This window comes from Lemur catta, chromosome 12 (genome assembly GCF_020740605.2).
Source record: "Lemur catta isolate mLemCat1 chromosome 12, mLemCat1.pri, whole genome shotgun sequence".
In the NCBI taxonomy this organism is placed as follows: Eukaryota; Metazoa; Chordata; class Mammalia; order Primates; family Lemuridae; genus Lemur; species Lemur catta.
The window spans coordinates 897,122-918,809 of record NC_059139.1 but is presented as its reverse complement, the minus strand read 5'-3'; the positions used below and the strand labels follow the sequence as shown (position 1 = coordinate 918,809).

General features: G+C 59.1%; 1 protein-coding gene across 1 annotated transcript in view; it reads left to right on the top strand.

Moving 5' to 3' along the window:
• LPCAT1 (lysophosphatidylcholine acyltransferase 1) overlaps nucleotides 1–17,593 on the top strand; it is a 41,117-nt gene extending 23,524 nt beyond the window's left edge. Inside the window, exons 4-14 of the mRNA XM_045565859.1 lie at nucleotides 1,522–1,634; nucleotides 2,666–2,726; nucleotides 3,323–3,381; nucleotides 5,196–5,230; nucleotides 6,049–6,103; nucleotides 7,026–7,108; nucleotides 8,847–8,972; nucleotides 9,392–9,545; nucleotides 12,919–13,017; nucleotides 15,883–16,024; nucleotides 17,314–17,593. Of these exons, the coding sequence (XP_045421815.1) occupies nucleotides 1,522–1,634; nucleotides 2,666–2,726; nucleotides 3,323–3,381; nucleotides 5,196–5,230; nucleotides 6,049–6,103; nucleotides 7,026–7,108; nucleotides 8,847–8,972; nucleotides 9,392–9,545; nucleotides 12,919–13,017; nucleotides 15,883–16,024; nucleotides 17,314–17,498 (1,112 nt within the window). The 3' untranslated portion in view covers nucleotides 17,499–17,593. The remainder of the gene's footprint in view (nucleotides 1–1,521; nucleotides 1,635–2,665; nucleotides 2,727–3,322; nucleotides 3,382–5,195; nucleotides 5,231–6,048; nucleotides 6,104–7,025; nucleotides 7,109–8,846; nucleotides 8,973–9,391; nucleotides 9,546–12,918; nucleotides 13,018–15,882; nucleotides 16,025–17,313) is intronic.
• The last annotated feature ends 4,095 nt before the right edge of the window (nucleotides 17,594–21,688 follow it).

Here is a 21,688-nt window from a genome sequence, read left to right as displayed (position 1 = left end):
TGGGATCACCCTCCCCCTCACTGTCCTGTCTCTGCCGTCGTCTGACAGGTCAGCTCTGTTGGCGAAGCAGGACAGCTGGCGAGACCACAGAGCAATGTCTCCTCACCCTGAGTCCCCGGAAGACGGCGGGAGGCTCTGGGCACAACAGGGGACCCGCAGTCGGGTCACTCACTCCACCTCTGGTGCCCGTCCTCCCAGCCGGCTCTGTCGCTCCTGCTTCCCGTTTGCCGTCTTTAGCGGAGTTGGGAGTGACCGACATAAGGGTGAATAGCTCCGAGCATGGAGAAATAGCAGAATGGCTCACGACACAGGAAAATTGAGATCACTAAGCTCCATGTTTATCTTCCGTTTAACAAAAGGGTCCCGTGGCCCCAGCGGGGAATTGCAAGACAGGAATTTTCTTCTTCTTCTCTCTGCAATCTTCTCTTGCCCTTTGGGAGGCTTCCAGGAAAGAATCGGAAGCACGAACGCTGTTCTCGGCAAGTAGTGAAAACGCTAGGAGAACAGACCGAAGCTGCTGGGGTCGTGACCCGCGCAGAGCGTGTGCTGCCGCGCTTGGCGGATGGCGGCCGGCTCACCGTCACTTCTCCACGGCGAAGCTCTGAGGTCTGCTCAGCCCTCTCTGCTGAGAAACGTCTTTCCACTTTCCCTCCTCTGGCAAAAGGACGGGCGCTGTGGCCGCTGCGGTCAGTGTGGCTGGCTGGGCGCCGTCCTCACAGCAGCGCGGGGTCCTGGCGCCCGCCCCACCCTGACGCGGGGCCATGTGGCTCAGGCGGGAGTTCAGGCCATGGGAGTTTCCGGGCTTTCATGGAAGTAGCACCAGGTGGCTTAAACAACAGGGATTTGTTCTCACTTTCGGAAGCCAAGAAGCCCAGAGCCGCGGTGCTGGCCACCTCTCCGGAAGGCTCCATGCCTCTGTTAGCTCCTGGCACTGCTGGCGACCCTTGGCGGTGGCCACGTCACTCCCATCCTCCACCCTCCCTTGTGGCCACCTCCCCGCCTGTCTCCCCTCCTCTCTGACAAGGGCACAGATCGTGGGAGGGGCCCGCCTTAATCCCGGATGACCTCATCATGACCTGACTGTCTGCAGCACCCCGTTCCCAAGTGGGGTCTCAGTCACGGGCACCAGGAGCGAGGACTTTAGCTCCTCTTTTAGGGGACGCAGCTCCACCCACACGGGGGCGGGAGGGGTCTTGGCCCCCTGCCCTGTTAGTGCGGTGGCCACCCCGGTGGGGTCAGGCTGTCGTTCTGTATTCCTGCCCCTGCTCCATGGTCCCGTGTTTAGTTGCTTCTGGCCCCGCGGGTCTCGGGGCTGCCTGCTGTCCCGTGAGTTGGTTGGAGGCTGGGAGGCTTCCCTGATTTCCGCAGGGTCAGACACTGACTCAGAACCCACCGGCAGCACAGCCCACGGGGGATCCTGGGGGGCTCCCATCTCCCGGCACGTGCGCGGCCTCCCCGCACCCCCGTCCTGCCGTGGCTGAAGCCACGCATGCCAGCGTGACCCCTCACCCCTCTCCCCAGCTCTGATAAGGTACATTCGGCCAGTGTTCGTGTCCCGCTCGGACCCGGATTCTCGCAGGAAAACAGTGGAAGAGATCAAGCGACGCGCACAGTCCAGCGGGAAGTGGCCGCAGGTAACAGTCGGGCCCTGGGAGGGTCTGTTCCAAGGTGTGGACCTGAGAGTGGGGGGAGACTAAAGAAGGGGCCAGAACTTTCTTTTTCAGGGTGTGGGGTCTTGTTCCCATGTTTGTTTTGGTGAATGTACGAATCCAAGAACGTGCTAAATATCAGGTGCTTTTGGTTTTGGTGTCTGGGCTTTAAAGTGAAATTAAGGAAGATGATTGTCCAATGCATGTCAGCTTCTGGAATTCTCGTGTTTGAACCTAAGTTCTCACTGGGCTGGAGCCTGGCCAACCCGCCCTCTGGATGCGGTCTGATTCCCACACTCCGTGTCAGCCTGCATGCTCTCGCTCTGACATCCCGAGTGGCCTTCCCTGGCCCACATATAGGGGCCACCCATGCCCAGGGACAGCTCTCTGGGGGCCGTGGCTCCCAGGATGCCCCGTGCCGCCCCACAAGCACTGGTCCCTTGCACCCACTGGACCTGCCCAGCCATCGGGTACGCAGGCTGGACCCACACCGGCTCCCCCAGGGACTGTGTTCCCTGCGGGCCCAGAACTGAGAGCAGCGTGGCTGCAGTTTCCAGCCTGTGGGGACGTTTGAGTCCGGTCAGTCTGGACCACAGCAGCTGCCCATTCCGGCTCCTCCTGCTGTGCTCCCGCCCAGGGCCTCTGTTCTCCGCGCTTTCTCCCTAACGCGAGTGCTGCTGTCCGCGGGATGCTGGCTTTGCGCTGAGAGAGCTGACGTTTAGTTGCACCTGATTCTCACAGCGCCCGTGGGGACGGGCACCACGATGGCCTGTTTTCCGGGAGCCGCGGTCTGGGCAGACACAGGCTGTTTGCATCTGTGTCGCTTCCGGTTTCAGTGAAACCCGCTGAGGGGAAACCAGTGCGTCCATGGTGCATTTTCAGCTTCTCGACTGAATGTCATCGAAGTTTCTAAGTCGTGCCAGCAGTGGAGGGTGTGTGCTGTGACGACTGGCACCTGTGGCATGTGGATTGTAGTGACACGTGGTTTAATGCTCACCTTTTCTCTGCGTTTCCAGATAATGATTTTCCCAGAAGGAACTTGCACGAACCGGACCTGCCTCATCACCTTCAAGCCTGGTAGGTGGTCCGCCAATGTCTGCTTGTCTCCTGTATGCCGGGGTTCTTAGAAATATTGCTGAGGAAAGTCACAAAATGAGTTTCATTATCTGGCCAGGGTTACAGTGTCACAGGAGGGTGCAGAAGTTACGTTGCAAGCGTGTAATGAGGCAGAGGTTTTGCTTTGCATCGGGGTCCTGGGTCTGGAAGGGGCCCCTGTGCCCTTCGCGATGGCTCACGGCGCCTGGGGCATGCGGGTTCCAACTGCCCTGCGCCTGTCTGCAGCCGCCCCCGCAGGCCCTGGGAACCCCAGGGGCAGAGCTCTGAGCCGTCCTCAGAGCCCCAGGTGGACAGTGCTCCTTCCCCGTGGGGGGACACCAGTGCCCATAAACGTGGTCTCTCCCACAGCGTTGCCCGGTCTAAGTCGGGGCCTGAACCCCCGACTGTGGAAGCGTTGTGGGGGCTAGGGGTGGGGCAGAGCCACTGTTGTCACTTTCCATGTGACAGAATCAGCCTAGAATTCTGCGCATCCTCCATGTGAGAAGTGCAGGCAGAGGGCCTGCCTCCCTTGTCACCTGCTGCCACGGAAACAAAACAGCTGTTCCTTCTCTCGGTAGGTGCGTTCATCCCCGGGGTCCCCGTCCAGCCTGTGGTCTTACGATATCCAAATAAACTGGTGAGTTGTGTTTTCCGGGGGTCAGTGATAAGGCGAGTTAGCTGGGAGGAGGATTTCGAGGTGTCTCAGTGCACTGTGTCCCCACATCTCTGCATCTTTCGTCCATACCGCGGTGGCAGGCAGGGCACAGCAGGCTACAGCAACAGCTGAGCTGTCATGCCAGCCTCAGCTCCGGGCATGGCTCCCCCAAATGTGGCCTGTCCTACAACGTGTTTCTGATGAACCCTGTAATTTTAAAACAGTCCTCAATAGTCACACACGACAGACATCCCACTTTCATGGGGCATGAGCAGCAGCCTCTCCCCTTACGATACCAACCCTGACGTTCTGGGGAGAGACCCTCCGCCCGTGTCCCGAGCAGCTCGCAAAGCCCAGCTCAGCCTCTGGGAAATTTTTAAATTAGGAACATTTAAGTTCCAGAGGGACGGAGGCAGCAGGAGGGAGAAGAATTGACTTCACAGTTAATGAGCCTTTATCTGCCTGCATCAGTGCACAGGGTTTGTTTTAAAAGAACAAAAGGAAAGAAGGAGAGCTTGGGGCTCAGAGTTTCTGGGGGTGGGGGTTCTGGCCGGCCCCAGCCTCCCGCCCCCGGCTCCGTTCCACACCCGGAAGGCAGCCGTGGCGGTCCCTTCGGCGGGTGCCGTGACGCTCGGGTGGCAGCAGGTACAGTCAGCCCCCGCCCCCAGGGCTGGAGTCCTGGCCCCAGATCCTCAGGGGCACTCACTCAGTGCGGCTGCGTCCTGCCATCTGTCGTCACCCTGCCGAGCGGACGTCCTCACCCCAGACGGGCTCTTGCGGCAGAAAGTTCACAGAGATGCAAGTTCCCCAGTGCCCTGGGCACCGGGCACGCTGTGGCACTTCTTGGCGGAGTCACCAGCCGCTTGGAGGAGCACAGTGAGGCGGCTCTGTCCATGCAGCTGGCGTCTGTGTGCAGCCGTTTGTCTTTATGGTGCAAAGGGAAGTTTGCTGAGGTGCTCGCAGGTCACCGCAGTGCGGTACAAGTGCAGTGCACGTACAGGTGGCCTGTGTGGGTGCAAGAGGTTTCCAGCCCATCCGCCACAGGGCCTGGCCTGCTCGGTCCTGGGGTCTGCACCCCGGACCCAGTGCTGGCGGGTCGTACCCTGCCAGGAGGGTGGGCGTGTGCACTGGCCCAGGAGAGGGTCTCTGAGCCGTCAGCTAAGGAGACGGCGGTCGGGGCCGCAGCCAGGGACACGGGCGGGATCCTTGGCCGTGTTTAACGGGAGCTCCGGGGGCTGACCCAGCCCCGCCCCACCTCCGCGGCAGAAACCACACCCCAGATGCAGCTCCTGGCAGTGGAGGAATCAAGAGTAAGAGAATCTGCAACTTGTGTAGAAACCTAGATTTTTAAGCTTGTTTCAGCTTGTCTAAAGCAATGTGGCTTTAACTGGCCTCTCCCACAAGCACTCAGCTCAGCTGCAGAGAAGCCGGGCATCCTCCGTGTGAGGTGACGGTGACGGTATCAAGCAAAAGCAGGCACCTGTCCTCTGGGCCCAGTCAGCGGGCAGCCGGCCAGGGCTGGGGCTGGTGCTGGGGCTCCGGACGCCCCTGGGTGGCCCTGGGCAGGCTCTTGGCTGAGGAGGACCCAGAAAGGACGGCAGGAAAAGGGGTGGGGTTGGAGGGGAAATTGGCGACGTGGGGGAGGGGTCTGGTTCCTCGGGGGCTCTGGCACCGGGGGCTGAGCGCCCTCCCCCTCCCTCCCCTGCCCCGGTGCACTGTGGGGTTGGAGGCGGCAGGGGCACCCGGACACCAGGCGCCTGGGCCCGTCCTGACGGGTTCTGCTCTTTCCTCCCCAGGACACCATCACGTGGACGTGGCAGGGACCTGGAGCGTAAGTCGGAGGCCACATGTCCTCTCTGTCCCCTCCTTCTGTGCAGGCTGGGGGGCTGCCTTGTGCTGTAGCTGCTGCTGCACACGTGGAAGCTGTGGTTTGGCAGCTGTTAGGTTCGGCCCATTGTGAAAACTAAGTGTGGGCGCGTGACCCCATTCTCACTCCCTAGAGCGTCCCTTACGGGGACCTCGGTTCATGTCTTCAGCACCAGCAGAAGGTAACCGAGTCTTCCATTCCCATCTCCAGTCTGTCAGCCGCCTGGTGGCCCCTGGCAAAGAAGGCAGAAATTCGGGGTGTTCTAGGGGGTCCCCCTCTGCGGTGCGGGGCGTGGGTGGTGCTGGGCCGGGAGGACAGCGCCTGCTGTGGTCAGCGTCCCTGTCCCCTGGGACGGACTCCAAAGACACTTGTGCAGTGACTCACAACCCCACGGACCCAAGCAAGCAGGCAGAAGCAGGAGGTCCCGGGCAGGCCGGGCCTCCCAGCGGGTGTCTGGGCTGACGTCTGCAGGGCAGGGGGCAGGGGTGGTGTGGACAAGGTCTCCTGAGCCGCGGGGCAGACGGGGAGATGGTGGTTTGCTGGACGAACCACAGATATAAGCAGGTATTTAACAGGAAAAGTGAGGACGGCTATTGTAGAAAAGCAGCCCGTTCACTCGGGTCTGTGGAAGGCTCAGTGCCCCGCTGTGAAGGGGTCAACTGCCCAGCAGTGCCCCCTGGAGGCTGTGGGTCTACAGAGAATTGAAGTAATTAAACTACGAGCAATTAGGAATCCTACCTTTTAACCAGTCTTGTAAATCTATTCAATGTGTTGTTTTTAAGGTTGGAAATCCTGTGGCTTACGCTGTGTCAGTTTCACAATCAAGTGGAAATTGAGGTGTGTATAGCTACAATGTTGTACAATGTTACATTGTATAGTATACAATGTATAGTATTTGTATAGATGAATGTATAGTATTTCACTGCGATTTGTGGAGATACAATGTTGTGCTGGAACCTGTCTAGATACAATGTTACACAGTGTCACAGGCATCCGCCCCTTTGGGTAGCTTTCCCTTTCTCAGGGCTCCTTGGTGGGACTTCCCCATCACTTTGCATCAGTTACTTTGTTTCTTGTATTTTGAACCATTTGGATGAGACTTTACATCAAGGAAATTAAACTTAATCTTTTATTATGGTTATTGTAGCTTAAGAGTATATTAAATTGGTACGTATGCAATGAATAACTTTTTAGCATTTAGTTTTGCCTGATGCTAGTACTGCAGAATTCGTGCTGCTAAACGTGTCAGACTACGTCCTCCGTTTAGCGCCCGGGTCCAGCCTGCAGGTCTCCGGGGTCCCGGTGCCCATCCTCTCGGCTAAATGAAAGGGTTGCATAGGTGCAGCCTGAGTGGATTTTATCTGAGTGGATAAGGAACAGTTTCTTTTCTTAAAAGGGGGAATTAATATGCTGTTCCTACATCTGAAAATTAAAGATGAGTCATATGCAACTTAAATATTTAATAAAAACCATTTGCTACCTTCCCATCAATATTGCAGTGATACTAAGCGTAGGAATGAGCCCGGCGTTCTGCCCGGCTGCTCCCGTCGTGGGAGACAGGCCGCTCCAATGACGAAGGGCCGAGCCGAAGGTCCCTTGCCTGAGTCTGGGGGTGGTGGTTTATGGTGTTTTATGTGACTTGTTCTGTTGTCACAGACAGATCCTAATTTTGTCAGACTGGCGGTTGTCGGTTTTGGTGGCGTTGTCGAGGTTGGGTCTCGTGGCGTTCGCGGGAGTAACGCAGCTTCTCTGTGCGCAGTTCCTCCCGGTCTACAGCCCTTCCGAGGAGGAGAAGAGAAGCCCTGCGCTGTATGCTCGGAACGTGCGGCGCGTCATGGCAGAGTGAGTGACCGCTGTCCTCCCCGCACTGCGCTCTGCTACGCGCTCAACACAAACACACAAATAAGTGTCCGGCCCCCGCCAGGGCCTCTCAGACCTGAGCTGCAGGAGTCTCCTGGAAGGCTCTCCCGCCTGGGTTCCGGCCGCACCCCAGAGCTGCTGACGCGGCAGGGCTGGGCAGGGCTGGGGACGGCCTGGAGGTCCCAGGGGTGCTGACAAGGCCACACCCTCAGGGCTTGCTGGCGACTTCTCCTCTCTCACTGCCGAGTCCCTTCGTTCACACTCAGCTGACACCACAAACTCAGCCGGGCTCATCCCTCCCCGCAGACTCCCTCTCTCCCTCCCAGAGCACGTGCCCCGAGGGTAGAAGTGGGGACACACTGGCAGCGGCCATCCCCGGAACACGCCTCCCCCACAGGCAGCTCTGAGCCTTTAGCCGAGCAGACGCTGAACGGGAGCCGTGTTTGTACATCCAGGCCCGGCCCCTGTGCCCGAGGCTTCTGCCGTGGCACCGGCTGCCTCCTAGGATGCGGGAGGAAGAGAACACGTGTGTCGGAACCCAGCGGTGGTTGAAGGGCCCCCGGGTTCCCTCCTGCATCTCCTGCCCGGAGCCTCGGTGCTGCCGTTCCTCCTCCCTGCGGGCCCCCACCCCAGGGAGGGCGGGGGCGGCTTCTGGCCCGTCTCTTCCTCTGAGGGGACAGCTGGGAGCCGGCTTGGTGCTGGTGCGTCCAGCTCAGCGGGGGGTGCACCTGCACAGCCCCGGGGAGGCCGAGGGGTTGGGGTCTTTCAGCAGCTGCCTCCCACCCAGCCTTCCCCCAGCATCACTTAAATAGGAAAATAGACCTCAACGGAGTTTCTCCCGCTGCCTGTGACTTTTTCTGCTGGAATTGCTGGGAATTGCCTCTAATGTGCCGGCGGGGGGAAGGGGGAGAGTGGTGCTTTACAGGGGGACAGCGAACCCCTGAAAACTGGGCTGGAAGAGGATTTGATTTGCTGTTAGTCAAACGTATCTTCGAGTATCTTGTGCGTCAGGCTAGTTTTCAAAGGTCTTCCTGTGGGTTTCTCGTGCGGGGAGGGTTTATTTCGCCTCCTGACTTGGGGCTGAGGTGACTCCCGGGCCCTGGGGCTTTTCTGCAGGAAGTCGGCCGATTCTCCGACGGCCAGTAGGTGATTTCTACTCTGGGGAAACCTGTTCTATTCACGACTCTCATTGTCCTCTTGGCCCCAGCTGTATTCGTATTAATTTCTTTTTTAATGTATAACTTAAAACTAATGCTTTATGTGGACTACAAAATAAAAACACTGAAACCTCAGTGAAAGCGTCGTTTACCATGCAGATAAAGCTACTTCTGTCTGGATTCCACTGAGGCAGGAAACGCCTTAGAAAAGGTGCACATTCTGCGGACGGTCAACGCCACAGCAGAAATACCTGCTGGTCCCAGAGCCACGTGCCACATGCAGTCAGTGGCCACTGCAGGGACTTCCCTTCTCAAGGCTGATTCGGGAGAGACCCACGTGGTGCCCTGTGAAGTGTGTGCCTGTTATATTTTGATGCCCTTGCTGACCTCTTCCATCTCTAGAACTTTCCTTTGCGTGTGGGCAGGTGGCTAGCAGGTGGCCCTGTGGCTGTGCTGGGGACACACAGCCAGCTACAGAGCCCTTTGCACAGCTGCTCCAAGGGGACAGTGGGACTGACCATCTCCGGGGCCGGGCTGACGGGGTTCCCTGCCTTCTCTCGCAGAGCCTTGGGCGTCTCCGTGACAGACTACACGTTTGAGGACTGCCAGCTGGCCCTGGCAGAAGGACAGCTCCGTCTGCCCGCCGACACTTGCCTCTTAGAGTTTGCCCGGCTCGTGCGGGGCCTGGGGTGAGTCCTGTTCCTCGAGCAAGAGTCAGAACCGGCTCTGGCGAGCCCAGCTGAGGCCGCCGGAGGTCAAGGGCAGCCAGTTAAGGAAACAATTCTTAATAACGCTTATTCTGGGTTTTGGTTTCCAAATATCAACTTCAGTTCACGTAGAAGTGTCTTTAAAGCTCATGCTTGGCAGCAGCTCTGTGCAAGGACCCCACCCCAGGAGGCCGCCCTGCGCCCTGACCAACCTGCCCGAGGGCGTCCTTGGGTCCCAGGGGCGGGACACCTTGGCGGACGCTTAGACAGTGTGCCCTGTGCCCCATCGAGTTGTTAGAAAACTGACTTGCTACTATTTATACAAATGATTTTAATATTTTGACGAGTCTTAAAACATACAGTAAATTTCTTGCTGGCCTTCTGTAATTGTTCCTCCCTAGGCTAAAACCAGAAAAACTTGAAAAGGATCTGGACAAATATTCGGAAAGTGCGAAGATGATGGGAGGAGAGAAGATTGGGGTTTCCGAGTTCGCGGCGTACCTGGAGGTCCCCGTGTCCGATGTGCTGGAAGACATGTTCTCGCTGTTTGACGAGGTGGGGCCGTCACTGGTGTGGCAGACCTCTGACTTGCAACATGTCACTTGTCCTCACTGTAGCATGAACATGCGTTAGAGAGTTCCGGAAGCTGGGGGGCTCCACCCTCTGCCCACGCTGTGGGTCACTGTGGGTGTTTCCTGCCATGCTGTGTCCTTTACTGATAAACATGCCGTACTTTGGGGGTTTTCAGTCAGATTACTAAAGCCTGATGACTCCAAAAGGCCGTGTCTGGGCTGCGACCCCCTCGGGGCCCCTCCCTAAGCCACCGCAGGCCAGCACAGCCAGAACTTCTAAATGCTGTGTCCCCTCCTCGCCATCTGCTGAGTGCCCCACCGGCCTCTGTCGGTGCGTGAGGACTTCTCCCCTACCGCCACCCTCCGCACCGCATCCTTGAGTCACACGTGATCGCCACACGAGCTGTCAACGGTCACATCACATTATCGTGGCTCCGAAAACGTGTGTGGCCCTGGGGGGGTCGGGACGGTGTGGGCAGAGCCCGGGGTGGGGAGGCTGCCACGCCCACCAGGAACCCGCCATGCCTGGTCGCCCCTGGATGTTTGTGCCGCGGTATCGATACACGTGCTGTGGGGCCTGCAGGGGCTGTCACTCGTCAGGGCTGCGCGTGGAGGGCTCCTTGAGCCCCGGCACGTCTTGTGTGACCACACAGCGTGTCCTGTGTGATGTCACAGTGTGTCCTGTGTTACATGACATGTCCTATGTGACATCACAGTGTGTCCTGTGTGATATCACGTGTCCTGTGTGATGTCACAGTGTGTCCTGTGTTACATGACATGTCCTATGTGACATCACAGTGTGTCCTGTGTGACGTCACAGTGTGTCCTGTGTTACATGACATGTCCTATGTGACATCACAGTGTGTCCTATGTGACATCACAGCGTGTCCTGTGTGACGTCACAGTGTGTCCTGTGTTACATGACATGTCCTGTGTGACATCACAGCATGTCCTGTGTGATGTCACAGTGTGTCCTGTTACATGACATGTCTTATGTGACATCACAGTGTGTTCTGTGTGACATCACAGCGTGTCCTGTGTTACATGACATGTCTTGTGTGACATCACAGTGTGTCCTGTGTGACATCACAGCATGTCCTGTGTTACATGACATGTCCTGTGTGATGACACGGCACATCCTGTGTAATAACACATGTCCTATGTGACCACACAGCATATCCTGTGTGACATCACAGTGTGTCCTGTGTTACATGACATGTCCCATGTGACCACACCATGGCATGTCCTGTGTGACATCACAGCGTGTCCTGTTACATGACATGTCCTGTGTGACATCACAGTGTGTCTTGTGTGACATCACAGTGTGTCCTGTGTGACATGACATGTCCTGTGTGATGACACGGCACATCCTGTGTAATAACACATGTCCCATGTGACCACACAGCGTGTCCTGTGTGACATCACAGCATGTCCTGTGTTACATGACATGTCCCGTGTGACATCACAGTGTGTCCTGTGTGACATCACAGCATGTCCTGTGTGACATGACATGTCCTGTGTGATGACACGGCACGTCCTGTGTAATAACACATGTCCCATGTGACCACACCATGGCATGTCCTATGTGACCACACAGCGTGTCCTGTGTGACAACACGATGTGTTCCTGGGACCAACCAGGAGCAGCCATGGTGTGGCCTTTCGTAGGCCAGGGGAAGCGAGGACGTGGCTCAGGCACAGCAGGCACCCCCGAGCGTTGCAGACTGTAGGTCACTGGGGTCTTCTGTCCCCTGACGAGGCAGCCCATTGCGCAGCCCAGTGGCTGTCCCGCTGCAGACCAGACGGCCGTCCCGGCAGCAAGGCCCTTGACCCAGAGGCAGCTTTAGCTGCATCTCGGGGCAGGTGGCGTCTGCAGGAGCCACCGCTGTGGCTGTGTTTTCACTCGGGCGCTTCACAGCGCGGGTTTCAGATACGAAACAGCGAACACTGGTGCAGCGTGTAGCGTTCCCAGGTAACTTACGGCAGGGCGTGTGTTCCTGACTTTGCACTTTCTGCCACTTCAAATTCACAGTGATCTTTGGGGGTAAAAGTATCCTCCATGTCACTCACAGGACCTCAGGGCCAGCGGCCAGGTGTGTCCCAGAGCTGCGTCGACACTAACTCCACCTGCCGGCGCCCAGCCCCTCCCCGCACCACCCTGTGCCCAGGCCTTGAGGGCGGTTGTGGGGCTACTGCGGGGAAAGTGGCCATGTCCCCTGAGAAGAGCCCCAGGGACCTGTGTGTGCCCCACCCCAGCCTGTGGTTGACACGGGTAGAGGGGCAATGACTGTGTCAAAGTCCTCCCTCCACCCCAGGGTGCTCGTTACTCCTCTTCTCTGACCAGGGAGTCCTCCCTCCACCCTGGGGTGCTCCTCACCTCCTCATCTCTGACCAGGGAGTCCCCCCTCCACCCTGGGGTGCTCCTCACCTCCTCTCTCCCCAGGGAGTCCTCCCTCCACCCTGGGGTGCTCCTCACCTCCTCATCTCTGACCCGGGAGTCCTCCCTCCACCCTGGGGTGCTCCTCACCTCCTCTCTGCCCAGGGAGTCCTCCCTCCACCCTGGGGTGCTCCTCACCTCCTCTCTGACCCGGGAGTCCTCCCTCCACCCTGGGGTGCTCCTCACCTCCTCTCTGACCAGGGAGTCCCCCCTCCACCCTGGGGTGCTCCTCACCTCCTCCTCTCTGCCCAGGGAGTCCCCCCTCCACCCCGGGGTGCTCCTCCCCTCCTCCTCTCTGACCAGGGACTCCTCCCTCCACCCTGGGGTGCTCCTCCCCTCCTCTCTGACCAGGGACTCCTCCCTCCGCTGTAGGTGCTCCTTCACGCTGCGTGCTCTCTGGTGGGGTGGTCCTTTCCTGGGCCCAGGCACACCCTGCGGGCATGTCCTGACTGTCCCCAGTGCCATGAGAGGTGCCGCGTGGCCCTGCCCTGTGCAGGCTCGAGCGCGCCCTGAGAGCGCCTGCGGAGCGCAGGCCGAGGTCCCCAGCCGCCGCACCGGGCTGGCAGCTGGCCGCTGCCTCTGGGCTCCCCTGCGTTCTGAGCCCTGATGTCTCCATAACCAGACTAAGTGCTGGAGCCCCAGACAGGCCTTGGTGTTTGCTGGTCTGTTTTCCTGAAACGCAAGTCTCGGCAGGTGACGGTCTTGACTTTACATGTGCTTTGTTGAGAAGCGTCATGTGGCAGTGTCACAGAATTCGAGAACGGCCCAAAAAAGTACACAGCACGGTGACCTTGCAGAATCCAGCTGGTCACGAGTGTTCTCCCACGGTGCGCCTTTCGCGTGGGCGACGTCGAGTGAGGCTGCGTTGGCGCTTTGGCAACGCCCGGGCCGTGCACCACTGACCGCGTCTCTCCCCGCAGGGCGGCGGCGGCAAGGTGGACCTGCGGGAGTACGTGGTGGCCCTGTCTGTCGTCTGCCGGCCCGCCCAGACCCTGGACACCATCCGGCTGGCGTTCAAGGCAAGTGCAGGTTTCCTGGGTTTGACGCGGCCACATCAGACCTGGGATCCGCTTTGTAGGTGCTTGTTGTATCGAGAAACTGGTCACCTGCCTACGAGATGCCTGTCCCTGAGCACGTGCGGCTGTTCTCTGAAACAAGCAACCCACACTCACGATAAAGCCATAGACTGGGGTCCTTCCAGGCCCTGGGGCACCTGGGCGGGGCTGGCGGGTGTCATGCCACCGCACGCTGAGTGTCAGCACATCTGCAGAGTGACCTGAGCCGCGTCTCGGGTGCAGCGCGTGACCATGACCTGTCAGGCCGTGGAAGGCTGAGGACAGTGACCACCCGGTCCCCACTGACAGGGGGGGCCTGTACTGGGGCAGTTCTTCCCCGGCAGATCCCACTGTGGGTGACAACACGCACCGTCCTGCAGTGACCCTGGGGACGGGCGGTCCCTCCCACGGGCTGCCTGGTGGGGCAGACGCAGCGACACCCACATGTCCTGACAGGCCGTGGTCACGCGCTGCACCCGAGAGACACGGCTCAGGTCACTCTGCAGCTGTCACGTTGTCCTGACTGTGGGTTTAACCCCCGGGTCATCTGGCTGACTCTCACTTTCTTTCGGGCCAGCCTTCTCGTGTCTCCGCCTGCAGCCTGCACCTTTCAGTGTCACCAGTTCCTAAAGGCACGGCCACTGTCCTCGTCTGCTGGCCCTGGGTCACCTCCCCTGGGCACGCTCAGGCAGGTCTGCTGGGACGCACGTGAGGATGTGCACACCTGCCGTTGCCGCTCAGGTCCCTCCCAGGCTGGTTGTTGAGGCACAAAATCGTGTTTGTGACACTGGTAACACTTAGAATCCCAGGGATGCCTGCATGAGGTTTCCTAGCAGAAAGTTCCAGTGTTTAATGTACTTCTGGGGGTTCTTGCTTTTGCTTTATTTTTCTTATTACTGTACGAAACCTTCAGACGTGGCCACGGCAAAAACTCCAACAACTCAGAAAGGTAGAAAATAAAAGCCCAAAGGTCTCTGCCGACCCCTCGAGACCTCAGGCCTGCTCCCTGGCGCCTCCTCTTGTAGCCTCTGACCAGTTTATTATTATTATTATTATTGTTATTTATTTGTTTTGAGACAGAGTCTCGCTCTGTTGCCCGGGCCAGAGTGCCGTGGTGTCAGCCTAGCTCACAGCAACCTCAAACTCCTGGGCTCAAGCAATCCTACTGCCTCAGCCTCCCGAGTGGCTGGGACTACAGCCATGTGCTACCATGCCTGGCTCATTTTTGCTATGTATATTTTTAGCTGTCTGTATAATTTCTTTCTATTTTTTAGTAGAGACGGGGGTCTCGCTCTTGCTCAGGCTGGTCTCGAACTCCTGACCTCGAGCTATCCACCCGCCTCGGCCTCCCAGAGTGCTAAGTGAATTATTTCTGAATATAGAAATACGACCTGTTCTGCTCTCATCTTTCAAAACTCTAAAGCAGAGTAACCTGCCGTGTCCCCCACAGCAGCCACCGCAGTCCTGTGACCTCCCCTCCGGGGCTGAGCCGCAGTAGGGACCAGCGGAGGGCCCGGCGGGTGACTTGGGTTTCGCTTATTTGAGGCTCCAGCCACACCAGGATGGGCTACTCTGCAGATATTTGATTCAGCAAAGCTAAAAGTAGGAGAGAGACTTAGACCAGGGAGGATTCGGGAGCTGTCGGTGCACAGGTTCCCTGGGGAGGGAGAGCCCGGGAGGACAGGGGCCCTGCGGGAACCGGCCTGGGCAGACCCGGGTCCGCAGGGGCAGCGGAGCATGTGTCCTGGGTGGGAAGGTGCACCCAGCCCGGCCGCCCTCCGGGAGGCCCAGGAGCTGCCGGGTGCTTCTCACGAGCAAGATCACTGAGCGCTGCGTGGTGCACGGCCGGGTTCAGGGCGCAGCATCTCCTACAGAGCAGGACAGACCCCGGCCGTGGCGGCCACGTCTAGGCAGGGATGTGGCGGGAACTCTCAGAAGGCGGGTGTGTGGCGGGAAGAGGTGAGCCGTGGGGGGCTCAAGGTCGGGGGAGCCCCGCGGACACCGCGCCCCAGACAAGGAGAATAGCAGGGGTGACAATGTGGGTGACACAAATGGAGGAGGAGGGTAGGGAGGACAGTCACCACCAGGTTGCCCTGAGCTGGGTGGGAGGGTTTGAGGAAGCCCAAGGGCTGGATCCCAGAGGGGCTGGGTGGAGTCGGGCCCTGAGGGGACCCACCAAGGAGGCGAGAAAGGAACACGCAGCCACAGGGTCCATGTGAAGTGGGGAGGGAGCCTGGCTTGGGAGCTGCTGCAGGCGCGGGCCCTGGGCTGGGCTCGCAGAGGGCCGGGAGCCGCCTCTAGCATCGGGGCAGGAGGGGGAAGCTGAGGCTGAGGCTGGAGCTCTCTACCCGTCCCGTGGCATCCCGGTGACTGTGACCCCGGCCCTGCTGGAGCCCCTCACCTCCCCTCTGCCGTCTTGTCCCGCCCCTCGCGTCTGCTCCCTCCTTGTGGAGTCCGGAGCCGTCGATGCTGACAGTCGTCCGCTTGCTCCTGTCTGTGGACATGTCCTCTGTAGCCCGGGTCCCCCAAGGTGGGGGGGACCTGAAACCCGGCTCCTCTCATGGCGCATCTGTGGCCACGGAAGGTTCCTTCTCGTGTTTCCGCTGGGCAGCCCCAGCCCAGACCGCTGGGCTCCAGCCGCACTGAGCTTGTGGCCTTGCTCGTCGGTCACCATAGGCCAGGTCAGCAGCGTCCACGTCCCCAGGCCGCCTGGCCCATGGGTGCCCGGCAGCTCTGAGAAGGGGGACAGCCCAGACACACGCGGGGCCAGAGCTGCCCTGGCCAGGCAGAGACGGTGGCCTTGAGGTGACGCTTCGCTCTGCCTTGCAGATGTACGGGTCCCCGGAGGATGGCAGCATAGACGAGGATGCCTTGTCCTGCATCCTCAAGACTGCCCTGGGGGTGGCAGAGCTTTCTGTGACCGACCTCTTTCGAGCCATCGATGAGGAGGAGAAGGGGACGATCACATTCGGTGAGCACCAGGAGTGGGGTCACACTGTGGGTGGCCTGGGTGTGCTGGCGGGGTGTCCCCAGGAGACAGTACCAGGCTGCCCTAACGTCTCCCGCAACACAGAAATTGCTCAGAAGAAAGGTCCTTCCTGAAACCTGGCCGGGTGGGTGGGAGTTTTCAAACCTGATTTTTTCAGGCAGTTTATAGCACCGAATGCCAAGCCAATTCTGAAGCTCCGGGCCCCACTGTGGACGCTAGCTGCAGAGACTGTGGCCCTCTTGGGCCAGGTCAGGGTCCCGCCAGGGGAGGGAGGGACGTCCACACCTGGCCTGTGGAGCTGGCTCGCTGCGGGGACTTCTCTGCACGTTCCTGCCCCCTGGAAGCCTGACGTGAGAAAACCCGAGGGCAGCACAGGGCGTGGGGCGTCCGGGGAGGCTGGAAGGGCCGGGCCGACTCTCAGGGAAACGCTTGCATCTGACCAGGGCGCCCGGAGCCAGCACGAGACCGAGAGCTTGTGCAGAGGCAGCCCTGACTCCTTTCTGTGTGTGTCGTCCCTAAAAACAGGACGAGAGCAAGTAGGCATTTGCTCAGAAGACAGGAAATCTCTGAAATGGCTGTTGTTCACATCTGGGTGTGTTTTCAGAATTGCACCCAGGTGTCAGACGTGTGCGTGTGGGTGTGTGTGAGGTGGAAGGTGGGCGCCGCGCCTTGGTGCGTTCGGGTTCTGCTGCTGCTGTGTGGCGAGCGGGCACCCGCCGCAGACTGCCCAGTGAAAGCCTTTCTGGGGTTTTCTGCGAGGCGGCCGGGCTCTGAGTGTCTCCACAGCCCTCTGCCTCAGTCCTCTGAGGGCCACCAAACCTCTCTGCAGAACCGCACGCGGGCCCGTGGAGGGCACGGCCCGGGGGGCGTGGAGGGTGCCCTCGCTCTCGGCCCCCAGGGCTGCCGCGCGTGTGATCCGCGCACCCCGCGCAGGTGGTCAGATCGCTGCCTGGACGCTCGGCCTCGCCCCTAAACCAGGAGTGCCAAGTACCCAGGACGCGCCTGCCGAATTCAAAATCACAAGCTCGCTTTAGCTCTTCCCCAAAGCAGGACTAGCTCACAGGACACGGTGGGCTGCCCTGTGTTTTCAGGACGATTTCGTGCACAGCAAAGAGGAGCTGAGTGCGAGTTCTCTTCCCTCCCAAAGCACCGACACACGAGTCTAACGCGAGGAGGGTGCGTGGCGCGGGGGCCCAGGGAAAGGAGCCCCCAGATTCCAGGCGTTTGCTCCCCCGAGACCCCAGTAACCAAAGGTGCCTTTGTCTTTCCAGCCGACTTCAGCCGGTTTGCAGAAGCGTACCCCGACTTCGCGGAGCAGTACTTGTATCCGGACCGGACGCGCTTCGACAGCTGTGCGCAGACGCCGCCCGCGCCAACCCCCAACGGCTTCTGCACCGACTTCAGCCCCGACGGCTCGGACGCTGGCAGGAGGCCTTTCCGCAAGAAACTGGACTAGGCCGCGGCTGCGGGAGACCGGCCGCTGCTTGCGAGTCTGGGTCTCACTCCCGCTGCTGCGGTCCCGGCGCCTCCAGCCCGGGTTCCGGAAGACGGGGGTGGTTTTCCTTTGTGTCTTTGCGAAGAGTCTCCGCTCCAGAGCGGCGGTGGGACGCTGGGCGCGGGGAGTTCGGGAGGACAGAACGTGCGGTGCCGGGCGGGGCGCCCTCTGCGCGGGGCGGGGCTCCTGTGTGCGCGCGCGACGCACCTGCGCGGCACCTGCCACCTGCCGCCTGCGCCGGCCGCGGAGCCCCGCCCACCTCCGTGGGTCACAGCGTGGCCGCGTCGTCTGATTTTTAAACATTTCTATATTTGTGCGGGAACTCGCGAGTATTTTATAAATTTCATTTAGGTACTTCAGGAAACATTCCACATTTTTAAAAAAAGAAAATTGTTTTTCTACTTCATTTTTCCTTTTAAGGTCAGAGAATATTTATTTATAGGCCTTTTTTTGATGGCATCCGAAGCTGTTTTGGGCTTTGGCCTAAATCCCTGTCGCCTCTCTCTGCCGGGTAAAGCCCGTCCTCCCCTCCCGTTTGGGCCGGGGGTGTGGGGGGCGGGGGTGTTGGCCACAAACTCCTGGCCCCAAAATACTTTTTCTGCTTTTCTTAATCCTTTTCAAATACCCCTCTTTTTTATAGACGTTACCGATTTGGTATTTCTGTTTCAATATGACGCAACCTACTTCATTGTAGCTCAAACTGCAATCAACGCACTGAATGTTGGCAAACGCATCAGGCGGGGTCACGGCTGGCAGCCGGCGGCTGGGGTGTCGGTGCCCCGGGCCGCGGACCGAGGGACTGGGGGCCAGACGGGCGCTCCCTCCCCCACCCGTGGGGCGCACGGCGGGTCCCCTTGGACGCGCGGCCGCTGCCTCTCCTCGGTTTCCATAGCGATGAGGGGGCAGCCCCGAGTGGGCTGACCTTCCCGTGGGAGGGGCGAGCGCAGCCGGAGCGTGTGGAGGGGGCGGCGTGGGGGGGCCACGAGGGTGTCTGGCGGCCAGACGGCTCCTCCCTGCAGCACTGTCTCCCTGGGAGCGAGCACTTGGTCCCCTCTTAGGATCGAAGAGGAAGGCGCCTGCAGGCAGCGGGGTCGGGCACGTGTTGGCGTGACCTTTAGCTTCATGCCATCACCTTTTTCATCGTTTTTTATGGCTTAATTAGAAACTATCCCTAAAGCACAATAATAACCGTAGACTTTAGTTTGGTTCCTAAAGCAAAGCCTCTGGGTTTCTTTGGAAAAACATTTTTTTATTTCTGAGATGAATCGGTTTTTCTATTTGGGGCATCTCTGTAGAAAGTGACCACCAGGCCAGTAAGTGCAGGAGGAGATGTTTGCTAACCTCGGAGAGGTCCGCGTCCGCCAGGACTGAGGGGCGGGAGCAGGGCCGGTCTGGGCTCGCTGGATGCGGAGACTCCCTAACGCAGCCTTGGCAGCGAGCAGCAGTTATTTTATAGCTATAGAATATGCATAAAGGTTTGTTCCTAAAAGAGAAAAGCCCATAAATGGCCAATGAAGGGGTCAATGAACTAAGATATTCTGGGGGGGAGGCCGGGCGGCTTCCTGCCCCGAGGTCTGGGCATGACGGGTTCTGAGTGAAATGCACCACGCATTTTCAGGAAAACAACCCTGATACACAGACTCGAGTGGATGTTTGTTCCTCCTGATTCTCTTTTCTCTCGCGCAGTAGCGCCGAGCCCGCGGGCGTTCAGAGCTGTGAATGTACATAGTGCGCGGCTGGCTGCAGGGCCCTGTGGGGACCCGAGGTCACGGCCGGTCGCCTCGCAAAGAACTTTGGATTTTCAGTGGAATGAATAAAACTTACAGTCTTGTGTACTCGCGGGTGTGTTGCATGGGGTTGATGAAAAGACGGCAGGCATTTCTGACACTGACCGGAGACCCAGCCCAGGGCTTCCTTACTGCGGCTCTAGCATGTGGGGAAAACAGGGTAACTGAAATTCTGCAGGAAAAGCCTTCCTGTGGCAAAGGTTGCTCTGGAGGGTCTGACGTCACGTGGGCGGCAGCGACCCCTTGCAGGACTCAGACGTGGGTGGCCGTCTGCGACCTGTGAGTTGATTTCCTGCAGTGTCTCCAGACAAAGCGTGTGACCCTAAGTGTGTTTGTCAGGCAGAAAGAAAAAGGGGTCTTGCGTTCAGTCCTATGAAATCAGCAAAAGATTTAGAAATAGAAGTAAGAGAAATAGAGCTAATGAGTTACACTCCCAAACACTTAACATGAAAAATCAAGTTTCTGTAGCCACCAGCTCTAAGGATCGGATGACAACTATATTGTTCAGGAAAGCAGGTCAGAGAGGCAGGTCTGCGTGGCCCCACCTCTCAGGGAGGAGGGGAAGTCTGTGCACCAAAATGACATTTCAGTTTTTATTCCCTTCATCGTGCTTTTATGCATTTGCCATCTTTAATATAATAAATGAACATCGCCTTTTAAAAAGGTTAAATATGTTTAAGTTTCTTAGGTAAAGAGCAGGTAAAACAAAGACACACTGTGCACGTTTCCCATTCAAAGCTGGGCTGAAGCTCTCGCTAAGCATCAGCTGGGAAAGGCCGGAGGAGAGGGGACGGCTGGGCCGTGTGCGTGCACACGGGGGCTCTGCGGGACGGGTGGTTGTCACCGCACGTGCCTCAGCTTCTCCAGCTCTCCGCTCCGCCATCCAGCGATGGGACCAGGCTGTGCAGGAGTGAGGTGCAGCGACCCGCTCCCCGCTCTCACACGGGAGTGAACATGGCTTCTACTTCAGCTCTGGAAACTCGCCAGAACCCAGAGGTGGGGAGGGTCAGCCTGCCCCTCCCTCCCCGTCCCCCTCGCCACCTGCCCTGTCCCGCTCGCTGCCCCCACCAGAGAGCAGCCGAGGGAGGGTCCCCGCCCTGCAGCAGAGCACAGCGTGCGCAGGGCAGCAGGGCCAGACCGCCACGCGGCGGACACGCACAGACGCACGCCTTGCACGTGGCCCAGCCCACGGCTGGCCGCTCCTCCAGACACAGACGCTCTTACCTTTGCCCAGAAAAGTCGAGTCCTGTGAGTCTTCCTGTCCCCCTCTGGGGGACGTTCACGCTGGGACCGTCAGAAACCCGCCTGGGTGTGCCCTGACAGCAACCACGTCCCAGAGCTCACCACCAACGTTGCCTGTGTAGAGCAGTAGGCTGCTGGGAGGTGGGAAGGTGCGTGGTTGGCAGGATGGCATGCATGTCACACACACACACGCACACGTACCCCCAGCAGGATGGCACGCTGCTCACACACACACACCCACATGCACACGCACCCCCAAACCAAGCTGGGGGCACGGTCTGCACACTCACTGCCGCCCCATGTGCGTCCCTGGTTAGATCATGGTTGGTGGCGACAACCCCTCCCACCACCTGCCGCTGTTACTTCCTTGGCCCCACCATGCACCTCGTGAGAGGGTTCAACTTTCACTCCAAGGGTCTGAAGCCTTCATCATCTTGCCTTTCTCAGTCACAGTTTCGTCATGAGAGTTCCCAGAAGTGCCCAGCGAGCGTCCTGGGTTCCAAAGACGGTGACAGCAGCCCCGTCATTGGCACGAGTCGTCCCATCCGAGACAGGACACTCTCCTCCCTGTGAGATCAGCCACGTGAGCAGCCTCCGTAGCTGGTGGTGGCCTGAGCTCGTGGTGCAGGGAACGGCCAGGTGGCCCCAGGAGGACTGTCCCCACCTTGGGAACTAAGACCTTGAAAGCAGAAGAGCCGGGTGTTGCAGAGAACAGGGAAAACGAGAGTGGGAGCGTCAGTCCGCGTGGGCCGGCTCTGCTGCAGTGACAGACATCCCACCCGCACATGGGGGACAGCAAAAGAGGGGTTGTCACCAGTTTTCTGGGGGGGCATCAGCTCGGTGTCAGCATCATCGTTCCCCTGCCTGGCAGAGCAGCCCCCCCAGACTCTGCCAGTCACGTAGCACAGGGACAAGAGAGGTGACAAACCACACACTAGATGCAGAACTAACACACGTCAATCCCACCCATTTCACTGGCCAGAGCGAGCCACACAGCCACACCCGAAGGCCGCAGGCGGGGACACGTAACCCCGTGAGGAGGGCCGCCCCAAGGAGGGTCGGGATGTTTTGACAGTAACACAAACCCCCCTGCGGTGACTGCTGGATATGGTGGTGACAAGA